Genomic DNA, 13,353 nt, shown 5'->3' with positions numbered 1-13,353 from the left:
ATTGGAGGAAAAGAACAAACAAATTTTATTCATCCATTTTTTTATTTCTCCCCCCTCCAGTGTTTAAATAAAACAACTTACCCTGATTAATTTCTTGCCTAGCTTTTAAGCCAGTTTAAGCAAACAAAACGACTAACAGAACTGGGAAGAACTTACATACCACTGTTACTCTATCAATTAGGCTGACACATCACCTTCCATGTGCATTGTTTGGAAGTTGCTTCTAACTTTTAGGTGTTACTGGGAGACTTAGGTAAGATGCTGTTAGTGTTAGCCCCATAGCTATTACAACTTGTCTTTTTTTAAAAAAAAAAAAACAAAACCCAAAACAAACAACACAGGCAGTGATAGATTGAGGAAATGCATGGACATCAGAGAGTTGTTCGGCCTGCAGAGAAGATTTATGCAGGCAGATTTGAGATATAATGGCAGAATACAATTATTGCACGTGTTCTAGTTTAATTGAATAAATGTTACATAAAAAGTAAAATAGGAATTCTAATCCATGGTGTATAGTATGCCAGACTGTAAAAAGTTAAATGTCCTAACTCCTTACCCACATAAAACAAGGCTACAGAAAAGGAAGAATAAATTACTGTTGAAGTAATGTCATTAAAAAGAGATAGAAATATGCTTATTTTTAAATAAAGACGATAAGCAGCTTTTAAATTGAGAAGGTGTTGAAGGGGCTATGTTTCTATTACTGTACCAGCATAGTGACATATCAGTATGTAAACTTTGGCGATTCAGTAAAAGCTGCAGATTGCTATTGTACATCTTCATTTTAGAAATGCATAAATTTAGCAATGATGATACAAGGCAAGTTGAAAAAAAAAAAAAACCAAAACAACTTTACATCTATTACCATAAATTTCAAAGCATTTTATAAGTTATTTCCAGCAGATACACAGTTCTGGAAAATTAAGCATCATACTGTGATACTCCAGAAACAGGAGGTAAATCTTAAGTCTGATATTATTTGATGAACTATTAAATGAGAAGGAGACTGGGTAAGATACTAAAGTTTAACTCTCAAAACATGTGGCCATATTACAGTAAAAGAGAGTCCAGTATGAATAAATATAAAAGTTGCTTAACCACCCTGTAGTAGCAGTATATGGGTAACCCAAACTTGGCAAGTCTATGAATGCAATATTATATTCATTTTTATAGAGGATAAAAACACTTTCACCACTATATGGAAAACATTCAGTTCAGACTCACAACCCCAGTGGTGATTAAAAAAAAAAAAAAAATTAAAAAAAAAAAAAAAAGGCAAACAACACAGGACTGTGCTGTGCATTAGCTCAGGCCCCTATTACATTACATTAAATATATAGTTTTAAGCCAGATTAGGCATCCAAGTCATTTTGTCAACATTAAACTTTTAAACAGCATTGATTTTCCTCAAGTAAGTACTGAGATAAGCATCGTGCCACTTTACGTGAGGCTGTGTTACTCTCTATTGCTGTGCATGCAGGGAGGAAGCTTCACGATGGATGGGAGAGAGTTACAAATGTGTGCTTTGGTGAGGAGGGGCTGGGAAACGTTGGACCGCACGCTCGACTGATACGTGAGCAACTGCATGGTGAAATTAACTTCTGTGTGCAGGCAGTCTGTCTAAGCCTGTGTACCTCTTGGTGCTTGATTTTTAAAGGTGCCAGAACAGTCAGAGAAAAATTAAACCAAACTGAGACAAACATAACATCTGTCAAGGAAAGGCATTTCTTTCATAGGACAGAGCACGTGGGGACACTGAGCATGAAACAGATAACCCATTCTGTTCCTTCTCTCATTTGCCTTGGAATAAGTCCTAACTGACTTCACTGCAGTGAACAGAATGACACCACTGAATAATCCATTTCAACAAAAAGAGTGTCAGGCTCACTTAATGTAGTTGCATTTTGAAATATCTGTGATTAAACAAATCATTATGTGGATACGAAGATAAAAGTCAGAGATACCACCCACTACCTAGTGAGAGAATGAACAGATCCATCTCAAAATGAGAAAAAAAAAAAAAAAATGAAGCTTAGACTTGCCAGATGCCCTGGTGGGAGGTCAGATGTCCAGGTCAGAACACAACTTGGGACACTGGAAGTCTAAGCATCTGCAATATGGCTTGCAGTGAGGAAGGGTGCTCAGCCCAGCTGGCAAGTGCTGGAGGCCACTTGGGTTCACTAGGAACTTGGAGGCCAAATAAGCAAGATCCCATTTCCCAGGTGCTGAAAGGACACGTGGTTGCTTTAGACTTCAAGAGCCCACCTTCACACAGTGGCACCTACATCATTAGATGTGGCAGACCTTGTTCAGGGCTTTGATACAAGCAGATGTGGCAAGTCCAGTCAGACCTCTTAAGCAGAAGTTAATGAGGCAGCCACAGACACCTGTCCGTGTATTTTAAATGCTAGGTTTTCAGCTTCTCCATTTATAACTTCATGTTTATCTGCAATTTGCAGATTCATCAAGTCAAGAAGATAAATATGGGGAGTTATATGCTGATATCGTACGTGCTGACTGAATCGTTGCAATGGGCTGTGGCCTACCTTACATTGACCTTGCGGCTTAAAGCGGTGCCCTCAAAGTTATGAAGTCTTTGCAGCTGCAGGTAAGTTCTAAGTCTCATCGTGCATTACTCAAACTAACAGTTTTTTTCAGCAAAAAATATTTGACACCTTTACTCTAACTATTCAAAACAGTTGAATAAATAGCTCAATAGGTATCTTACAACTACAATAGCTTGAAGTCTTCAATTCAATGCTTTTTAGAAAGATCAAAATGCACACTTGTCATGCTTTACTGCAGAGCCTTAGAAGAAATGGAGGGGAGGCAATGATAAAATCTACAGTGCAAAAATAAGACTCAACTGTATTCGTACTTGAACAGTTATTCCTGGACCTCATTCTTCTTCACTTCAATGAGGTTTAATTGTCTATTTTGAGACAATTACAACCCCCCGCCCCCCCGAACATTTTTCCAGAGCAAGAGATTAAGGCGATACTAGTCACATCTGGGAAAATGTCAAGAGAGGCTATTTTTGTTCACCCATGCATTTGGACTTCCATGAATAGCTTTACAAAGTCATTTCATCACATCGCAAAAAAAATTGTATCAATAGGACTTCACTAAATACTAAAGTACTTTTGTATGAAGTGTTATTAAAAGTTACTTATGGTCAAGTCAAGTGCAGTGAATCTCCTTACCTCTTTTAGACTATTTGGACTGACAGGAAATCCCTTTCCTCCGGAAAGCGTGGAATATTTCTTTTCCAGATTACACAGATTCTCTTTTTCCTGTTAAAACCAGACATTTTATGTTAAATACCAACAGCCATGTAGTGAAAATAAATGCCAGCCATTTTCTTAACTGTTTAAAGAAACACACCAGGGTAGAAGGCTAGAAACTGCACACTTCATCCATTTACAGCAGAACTGAACACAAAATGGAGGTACAGAACAAAAAGCTACTAAAATATTTTATTTAATAAGCACGGCCAAACCAAACAAGTCCTCCTTCAGCATTGTGAAAACACTGATTCTTCTTAATGAACTAAACATGACTAAAAGCATAACACAAAATAGACACAAATGATTCATGCCAACTCCTTATTACCCAGATGTTAGCTGATGTTAAGTAGCTCGTCTTGTGGGCTAGTATGGGCTATCACAAGCTAAACATCCAAGCTCTCTGTGCACAGTTCCAGCAGCCACACAGGGAGCACAGGCTTCTAGCTTCAGCACCCAGGTGGGTGCCTTTGGTTGGGGGGCACCTCTAAAATGCTCTCGATTATCAAATGGCAGTAGCGTTTTCTCTTAGGAAATCTGCTGATTCATTACATAAGATTTTTTTTTTTCAAAAGGTTAATGCATACAAACGATGTCTATCATGTTATTACCTACTTGCTAACTTCTGCACAATGGATGGATGCTTTTCTTCAGCTCTACATTCTTTTATTCTATGAAATGCTCTTTTATTGCACACTAAAAATATTTGAAAGACAGTAAATACTTACCCTTTGCAGCATCATTATTAAGTTGTTTTTCTCTTTTACAAAATGATCTTGTTCTCTTTGTGCTTGTTGGACAATATGATTGGCTTGTTTTTTGAGAGCAGAAATCTTTTCCTAATATAAAAAAGAAAATAATCACAATTTACATGTTTTATTTTCAAAGCACAAGACAACCTGCAGCAAGGATCCTATTCATGAGAGTTCACTCACTTATGAGTTAACCAGTAAGAAAAGAAGTTTTTACAAGACAGCTCACTGCTCCAAAGGAGATAATTAAATAAGATTTAGATAGTAAAGAGACAATTTATTCAAGAGACAAAACAAAAGAACAATTGCACATATTCTTTGATAATATGGTGACTAGCACCCACATACTGAACAGAACTGGTTTACAGATGCAACTTCTGATCTCTGAAAAACTGGTATTTAATTGGTTGAGATAGGATCTTTACAATATATTTTAAAAATCAAAGTATTTTCTTAGTTTGGTGTTCTATTATTATTTTAACAAAATCATTTAACATCAACATCAATCATGAGCACAAAATAACTGTAGTTTTGCCCAGAGAGTACAAATCGCCTTTCTTAAAAAAGAAAAACCAATTGCTTTGGTACTTTTTGTAGCAAAATAAAAGGTTTAATTTTCATATGCAAATATACAAACAGAGCATAGAATTTTATTGATTTATTTCCTTCTGGAGAAGTACATGATTTGATCTCTATGGGATGTTAACGGGCCATCATCTTTGCTCTGCTTCAAAAGCTTTCTCAAAGAGGAAAGTTTTGCATTATTTCTTACAGATGGGCAGATTGTAGACCCATTTCATCTCCTTTATGCTCAACAACAAAGAACAAATGAACCAAATGTTAGTGCTTTTACCTTTCTGCTGACAATGCTGCGCTGATATTCAGCTACTTCACGCAGGAGCTGTTGTGTGAGATTTTCTTTCTCTTCATCTAACCTGCTTTCATGTTCAAGCTGCTGAAATTCCAAATCTTCAAAGTGTTTGCTTTCTATGTCCAAAAGATCAGCATCCTTAAGCAAAAAAAAAAAAAAGTAATCATGCTTTCACTGACAACAGAGATACTTACAAATACACACAAAAATACAAAAATCAGTCTAAAATGGTATTTACATATCTCATACAACATGTTCAAATTAACAGCTCAATGCTTTTAATGATCTACTGCCATAATAAGAGAGCAAATCAGGCTAATCATTATTTTGATGTTGCTTTCTCCATTGCTTCTATTGTCCCTCTCCTCGCTGAGAGAGACGAAGCACCTGCATGGTGAGGGAGCTGTTTTGTGGCGTTCAGAGCAAGCTGGAGTCTCCTAAGCACTGCGCACAGCCCAGCTGGGCAGATCACTCTGCTGTAGCCCAGCTGTGACACCACCAAAGCCTGAACCCATTTGGTGAGGTTTTCACATGCCAAACTGGGAGAGCACCGGCTCACCAACCAAAAAGGACAGAAAGTATCATCCCAGTAACACCAGAGAACTGCACGCTGAATTGACTAAGGGAAGACACACTCAAACAAAGGAGTCTGAACCGCAGTTGGAATTTCTTCAGGTCCAGCTCAAGTACCAGCACTATTTTTATGAACAGACATACAGTCAGATAAGACACGAGATATGTGGAGCTGTACGCTGTCACCTCAGCAGTGATGTCCAGCCACGCAAGTTGCTCAGCCAGAGGCTGATGGCGGACCGCCGAACTGGAGCTGACAACTGCTCCCTGTGCCAACACACAATTAAGGACTCTGGTCATCCACCCTAGCCAGTAGGTGTATTACTTCAGAAAAGGCATTAGCCCACTTTTATGCATTCTCCTGAACCAACGCCAGGCTTTGTGAGAAAGAAGAGGTTGAATGCTGCAGAGAAGACCCAGGAAATAAGAACACACCTGCCTTCTGCTTAGAGATGATGATATAAAGCTTACAGTGCTTTTCAGCACAACAACCACTCCTGCAACATCTGTGCATTTGTAACACGAATCCCTACTTACAAGTTCCAGAGTTCTGAAGAAAAGGGTGTTTTTAATGATTACGGTATTATTAAATGCTAAGGGTCTCTAAAATAGGACCGTTATACATAACTTGTTAAGCAAGAAAACCTACATCCTGTAAGCAACTTATCATTTTAGAGAAATGCAAACTTACTCCTTTTCTTATTTTGATCTAAGGCAAAGGTCAATGAATGAGATAAGCAGATCGGTCTCTATAAAGGCATCAAAACCAGCTTCCAATGTACCAGGGAAAAAACACGGGGTGCAGAAACTAAAGAATCCAAGTCACTATACGAAATATCAACATCCTTTGCACTATTCTTACTTGTAGGAGATAGCAAAGAGATAAAAAGCAAAGGCGTGGGCTAAAACGTACAAGAAAGCAGTTACCTACAATACAGAAATACATCACTTAAACCAGTCAGCCATCTCCAGCATTCAAAACAAAGAGAAGGACTTTGCCTGGGCCACGAAAATCAACAAATTCAGCTTATTTCATACCACATTAATTGCTACTGAGGCAGAAGAAGAAACTTCAGAGAAGGCAACCAGTTACCAGAAAGGCAACTGGTAGACAGCTGAGCTCAAAAAACACTATATTCTTTGTGACATGTGCTATGGAACAAGAATTTCACCACATTCTGTACCACTGTGTCCACCAGGGAAAAATAAACACACCTAATTCAAAACGAAGTCCATTTTCAAATTAAAAACCCTCCAAAGGGTAAAGTGGCAGTAGCTCAGCTCTACCAGTGGTTGCAAGCACATTGTAGTGAGATCACCAGCCAGGCTGGCCCACAGGGACCGAGGCCCGGGGCAGCTGGCAGGAGCAGGGCACAGCGGCAGGGGCATGAGGTCTGGCTCTGAGATGTGCCCAGAGTCCTCGCCATAACCTTCACAAGATCCTACTCAGTAGCATTGGGTTTGTAGGAGAATAATTGTTCTTGCTGTAGGTAATGGCTTCCTGAACGAAGTAGCAAGTGTACTCCCTCCTTTTACTAAAAGAATTGATATCAAAATATTGTAACTTACAATCCATTAACAAACAACAGAGTGTTTACATCTGGGATTTCCAAACCATAAATTTCTCCTGCATCTCTATGACTTCAGAAGTGGCACTGGAGAAAATTCAATGGGAGGAAACCTGGCCCTTACTTCAGGATGTGTTGGGAGCTCCATGAGCCCACAACATCTGTAAAAGTTAGGAGAATTTTATCTGAAGAGTAAGGTATTTCCTAGTAATGGACAGTATCTTTTCAGACCTCCACAGGAGTCCAGGTATCTGTTCTCATTCTCCATTTACACCTATCTCTATAAACCCAAGCACGTGAGAACAAATAAGCATTGGTGCTTTCACACTAGCAGTGAAGGATGAAGCCTGCTAATTAACTTGAAATAAGCCATCAGGAAGGTCAGTGCTTTCCCGCTGTGCCTTCCACAAGCCCCCAGGTTTCACCAGTCTCTGACGAAGTGTCCTTCCTGCCCAACAGAGAGAGTGTCTATTCATTACGGACACTGGGAAGCATACGGAGCCTGCCAGCTGCCCACTGCCAACCCCAACCCAAACTCCAGACCCACCCTGCAGCCAGCCGCTAAAGCAAAATGGGCTGCCTGCTCCCCGGGGCACAGATTATGAAGTTACTGAGGTCCTAGAGAAGGGGAATAAGGGAATCCATCCCCTTCACACCTTCCACGTCATCAGTAAAGTAGCACAACATAACCTGCTGCAGATTCATGTATTTAATCCCGTGCTGGGCTTATTTTGGGGTAAGAAGATACCTTCTTTATTTTGGGTATGATACTTACAGTAATTTCATAACTGTTCTCAGACAATTTCATAGTCATTTCATAACTGTTCTCAGACAAAATCTATTTGAGAGGTACTGTGCACTAATTCAGTGATAACTTCTACTGCTTCAACCACAGCAGCCACAGCTATCACTACAATTGGCCTGGAATAACATGCAATGGGACTAATTGGACATTTAACTGCACCCTCACAGTTCAAGTTTTGTCCCACTTTCAAATCCAAAATTGTTATTAAGCCAACTTGGAAGGAACAAAAAAAAATTTAAAAATTTAAGCAAACAGATTTCTAGAAGCCTCTTGGTGGTCAGTAGTGAAAAAGGATTTACTACCATCCCACAGCAACAAGACTGCACCTTCTCATTAATTAATTATGTGACTGCACAGGAAAGGCTTCCTTTTCTTTTAATATGTATGAGATATTACATAATACTGCCTTTTTTTTTTAACGGTAACTTACAAAAAGGCTGAAGTGTCTCAAGACCAGCAAACTTCTCAGTTACAGAATTCCTTGTACTACAGAAAAAATGAACATTGTTGTTTCCCAAGTTGGACTTTTTTTTAACTTTTTTTTTCTCTTTGAAAAAAACAAAATAGAATGCTGTAAATAAACCAAAACCTAAAGGATATTTCCTATAAAGCAGAAAAGCTCTTTTTGGTCACTGCTATTACAGCCCATATTCCTGATATAAACACTCAAGCCAGAAAAAAAAAAAAATTAAAAACCAAATTTTGACTTTCAGATGGCTTCTTGAGCTTGTTGTACTGATACTTTGAAAATTATTCCCCCCCCCGACTAAAGCTAACTATATGTGCTGTAGAACCCACTAAACATGAGTAATGAATACTAAAGTCTTTCCACAGAAAATAACTGTACCTTCACAGACAATATCGTAGCTTTTTCGGTTACAAGTAATACAAAATAAAATAAAGTTGCAATTAGACTTTATGCAAAGGTTATTATACCAACGTGCAACTGTTGAAAAAATAGGAAAAAATAAAGCTATTTTAATAAGTGGTACAATCTTCAACATTAATTTTCAAAGCACAGTTCTACATTGAAAAAAAGAAGTTATCTGTGGCTTCACTGAGACAGTCATTTACAGCACCGCAGAGGAGGAGAACACAACAGAATCAAACAAGAGCGGCAAGGAAGTGCTGCTAAAATGGCTGATCCCACTGACCAAAGTTCAGTTCCTGTGCTCACACAGGTAAAGAGCGATGCTCCACCATCCATCTAAACATCACAACAGCTTCCGCACCACTCAGGAGGCCCAAGGTGCTAATTACAGGTGAGCAGCCCAACTGTAAAAACAGTCAACACAAAATTATTTCTAATCTGCCGATTTGCACTCTACTCATTTGCCACATTATCTATTACAAGCATTCCACAAAAAACTGTAACCCTCGTGACTATTAAAAAGTATAATTTGCAAATATGTTCAGGCACTTTGTTGGATACTTGAAACAGAACAGGTTACACTTGGAAAAAAAAAAAAAAAAAAAAAAGTGCAATCTTGAAACTTGCTACTGACCCTCTTCAGCTGCTGCTGTAATTGTTCCCTCATGGACTCAGGACAATTATCAAGCTGTGTCTTCTGCTCGGAGTAAAGCTCCTGAAGCCTCTCTAGTTTTTCCCTCTCAGCATCAAGTTTTAATTTTTCCTGAAGCATGAACCAGAAAATAAACACAATTACCTTCAAACCAAAGCAGTTGTTAGTGAATATGACAGCATGTGGCAAAACCTTAATGAACAGTTGAAGCAGCAGGTAAAAGAAAGAAACCTCTTGTTAGTTGAAATGCAATGGCGGGATGCAAAACAATCAAAACAAAACATTAATCATTTTAGTGCGGTGATTAATTCTCTCCCTCGTCACTGTGTTTGGTACCCGCGCCTGGATGATGACATTAAAGCCCACTGCCTCAACACTTGTCTCACCTAATGAAAAGGGAAAAAAAAAAAAAAAAGAAATGGTAGCCATGTTAGTGAGGTAACTGATGAAAGAGAGAGAAAAGAGGAGCTTCTATAAAGCAAAATGGATGGAAAATGACTGTAGTCTGGCAGTGAGGGGAAAATGGATCTTCCCAGGAGAATGAATTACATGCCTATGTGCCTCTGTACGGATAAGCACATTTAGCAAGCAGTGAAAAACAAGAATGTGAGGGAGCTTTATAAAGAAGCAACTCGGCCAGGAAATCCCGCTGCAGCAGAAACACCAAATGATTTAGCAAACGAATTCATTTGATTCAGGGTGCAGGAGCTGTAACCTGTTCTTGGGGATCAAAGGGGACTGCTCGACCTCCCTGGTCTTCTCCAACTAGTTCGGCTTTCCTCTCATTCCACCGGAGCAGCAGCACTCGACACACTGGTTCTCACTCTCAAAAGCCTTTAACCTTTAAACCTTGGTAATAAAATACAGGATTTACTGTGCAGCACTGCTCTGAAGGCTTGCTGTCAACCACTTAAAACTACCTTGTAGACTATTATTTATCTATGGACCAAAGTTTGGGAACAAATAAATTGGAGTGCAAAGAATGTCTTCAATGCCTTTCACTTCCATCTACACTGGCCAACGTAGCAGCTGCATCTTCTTCAACTGAGCAGTTAATAACTGCAGAAAACCAATATGCCTGATATACCAGGCATAAATAATCAAGTGAGTCCCTGAAGCCCAGTGCTCTGCTACCTTCTAGAGTCACACTGGTAGTGATCTTTCCCTACTTCTCATTCTATAGTTAATCATCTTCTCTCAGATAGTCTCTAACTCTCCTTAATACTCAAAAGTATCAGTATCAGCCCCAAAATTTCAGCTTCTTTTGGATGCTCCAAGAACAGCTGAACTTTGTCATGGCATCCACTCATTTGTCCTCTTTCCAGTCCCAACTATTATTTAATTTTAAAATGAAAAGCATGGCTCAGCAAGTGCTGTACGATCAGACACTCTGCAGCACCCTGACGGCACATGCCATAGAGAAGAAACTTTTCTCTTCAAATATAGTACTTGCCATTTCAAACTGTGATATGGTCTTTGCCCAAAATCTTCTCTTCGTTGCTCCTGACAAGGTTCTCAAAGCCTCACACATGGCAAAGGCACAATAACAAACACGTATTAGCTACCTGCTTTCTTCATGGTTTTATCTCTAAACCTGAGTGGGATCAAAGGGCTGGGAATTCATTTTCCCAGTATTTAAAAACAACAACAGGAAGCATTCTCATTCAAGCCCAATGTCGACCAAATTATTTTTATTTACACGTGCACCTTCTCAGCTCACATAATCAGATTAACCAAATGCTGAACATAAAAGATTTTTTTTTTTTTTTAAGCTTGTAAAAATGAGCAACTGAGCCAGCATATTCAATTAGCTGGACTCCCTGTACTGGCTCTGTCTTACAACAGCAGCAGCAGGGCTCAGAAATACAGAGGATATAGCACACGCAAGCTGCACAATGAGGGAAAAATCACAGAAACATTTAAGTTGGAAAAGATCTTTAAGATCTTTAAGTCCAATCATAAACCTAACACTGCCAAATCCACCACTAAACCATGTCCCTAAGCACCACATCTACACGTCTTTTAAAGACCTTTAGGGATGGAGACTCCACCACTTCCCTGGACAGCCTGCTCCAGTGCTTGACAACCCTTTTGGTGAATAATTTTTCCTAACCTGCAATCTGAACCTCCTCTGGTGCAACTTGAGGCCATTTCCTCTTATCCTATCACTTGCTACTTGGGAGAAGAGACCGACAACTGCCTTGCTACCTGCTCATAAGACTTGTGCTCTACACCCCTCACCAGCTTTGTTGCTCTTTTGTGGACACACTCCAGCAACTCAACGTCTTTCCTGTAGCGAGAAGCACACAGCTCTTGAGAAGTTACCTCTAGCCCCCTGTCCCCAAGGAACACCGTTTGCTCAGTCACTCTTACTTCCCATGAAGAAGGAAATCTATGAATAAACTGGTAGTTCCCCACCTCACAAACCCTGCTGTCTGTTTAGCATTCAACCTACGGTCTGCCGCGTTGTTTCTCGCTTCCCTTTTCTGCCCACCTAGCAATGTCAAGCAGCGAGGACTTCTCCGACATCAGCTGCAGTACCCTGCCTCTGAAGCTATTAATAGCTCTCTAAATGTCAACACGCTGCAACAAGCACACTCATTCATTAACAAGCAAGTCGAATCTCGAGCGTGAGGAGACATCATCATCAGGTATAAAACTCCCTGAGAATCCTGACAGAGATACTGTTACTTCCCTCAAGAAATTAGAAATGTATTCCTTTGAGACTGAAAGTGATACTCCTCTGGTCTATTTATAGCACAGGAAGTGCTAACATCCCACCAAACTGGCTCCCTTGAAAATGTGCAGTCTTAACAGGAAATATCACTTTCAGCAATAAGAGGCTTTATACGTTTTGCAGCTGTGGAGTTAAGTTCACTGACATCTCTGACTGTGCGTTGGCAAAGTCGATCTAATTCACAGAAGTAATTTGATAAATAAATGAATAATCAGAATTTTTTCATACAGTCTCTTCTATACACGGATCAAGGCAAGTTCTTTTAGAAGGGAACAGATTAACAGCTCTGCAAGATAAGTGCAAGATGCAGCTGACTCCACGAGCTGTTTGCTCACGCACAGCCAGCAGCAGAGCTGTGAACAGAACCCATGTGCTTCAGCGGCTCATCCTCATCTTAACCGTGAGCTTGTACTTGTTAAACATTTTTCTGCACACAACTGCTTCCCAGCCCCAGCATCGACTCCGGAGTTGCATTAACTGGAGTTTGGCTGAATTCTTAACATCCTGTTTCCAGAGAAAAGAAGTACAGCTCAGTAAAGCGTGACATCTGGTTTTAGCCTACTGCCCAGCTTGCCTATGGTTCTGCCTCTAGATTCATGTTAAATGAACTCAGGGGTCAGCCTGGATACAGAGTAGGCCTGACTTGGGTTTTTAGTGATGCTGGGGCACAGCTTGGATCAGTTTTGGAGTATCGTGAAGAATGGCAGTAGAAGGAATTGACCCGTGACACTGTCCCCCAAGAGCAGAGACACAGGATGTCAGCAGAGCATCTGTGGTATGAATACAGACCGTAAGTGATCAACGTGGGTCACAAAAGGAAATCAACCTTTAGATCTGGTAGAACTGATTTTAGGGCACAGAGAGGAAAAAAAAAAAAAAATATATATATATTCAACACTTCTCATAGATGATGAGGACACAGAGGAGATAAAAAGGACAGCATTGAAGACAATCGTAGCTCCTAGAAAAATGGGAACAACAGAAAGAAAGAGACCAATTGCTTCAGTGTTGTCTCCTGTGATTAAGGATACTTGATCAACACTGCTACTTAAAACCCTAGCAGGTCCCCAGATCCCTTCTGCAGAGAAGTCATCCTACTTTTCAATTTGTCATTCATCACATTCTGCTACTGCAGGCAGGCAGGCTAAAATTCTACAGCAGCATGGGTCTGCATGTGTATGTGCCTTCCGAACCAACATTCCTGCATAAACTGGTAGACTCTGCAGAAATGAGTCCAAGT

At 39.8% G+C, this 13,353-nt stretch overlaps 1 protein-coding gene across 8 annotated transcripts in view; it reads right to left on the bottom strand.

Annotated features, from left to right (window-relative positions):
• The window catches only part of PHLDB2 (pleckstrin homology like domain family B member 2), a 65,652-nt gene that overhangs the window by 19,182 nt on the left and 33,117 nt on the right, over positions 1–13,353 (bottom strand). For 7 of the 8 annotated variants that reach the window (XM_086762793.1, XM_086762821.1, XM_086762815.1 and 4 more), the window contains exons 7-10: positions 9,359–9,487; positions 4,890–5,045; positions 4,013–4,123; positions 3,204–3,293 (exon numbers count right to left, since the gene is read on the bottom strand). In XM_086762793.1, coding sequence (XP_086618919.1) covers positions 3,204–3,293; positions 4,013–4,123; positions 4,890–5,045; positions 9,359–9,487 — 486 coding nt within the window. The remainder of the gene's footprint in view (positions 1–3,203; positions 3,294–4,012; positions 4,124–4,889; positions 5,046–9,358; positions 9,488–13,353) is intronic. The other variant, XM_086762840.1, reaches the window with a different exon arrangement.

This window comes from Chlamydotis macqueenii, chromosome 1 (genome assembly GCF_036417535.1).
Source record: "Chlamydotis macqueenii isolate bChlMac1 chromosome 1, bChlMac1.mat, whole genome shotgun sequence".
NCBI lineage: Eukaryota > Metazoa > Chordata > Aves > Otidiformes > Otididae > Chlamydotis > Chlamydotis macqueenii.
Note: the sequence above shows the minus strand (reverse complement) of the source record. Positions and strands in the feature narration are given on the sequence as shown.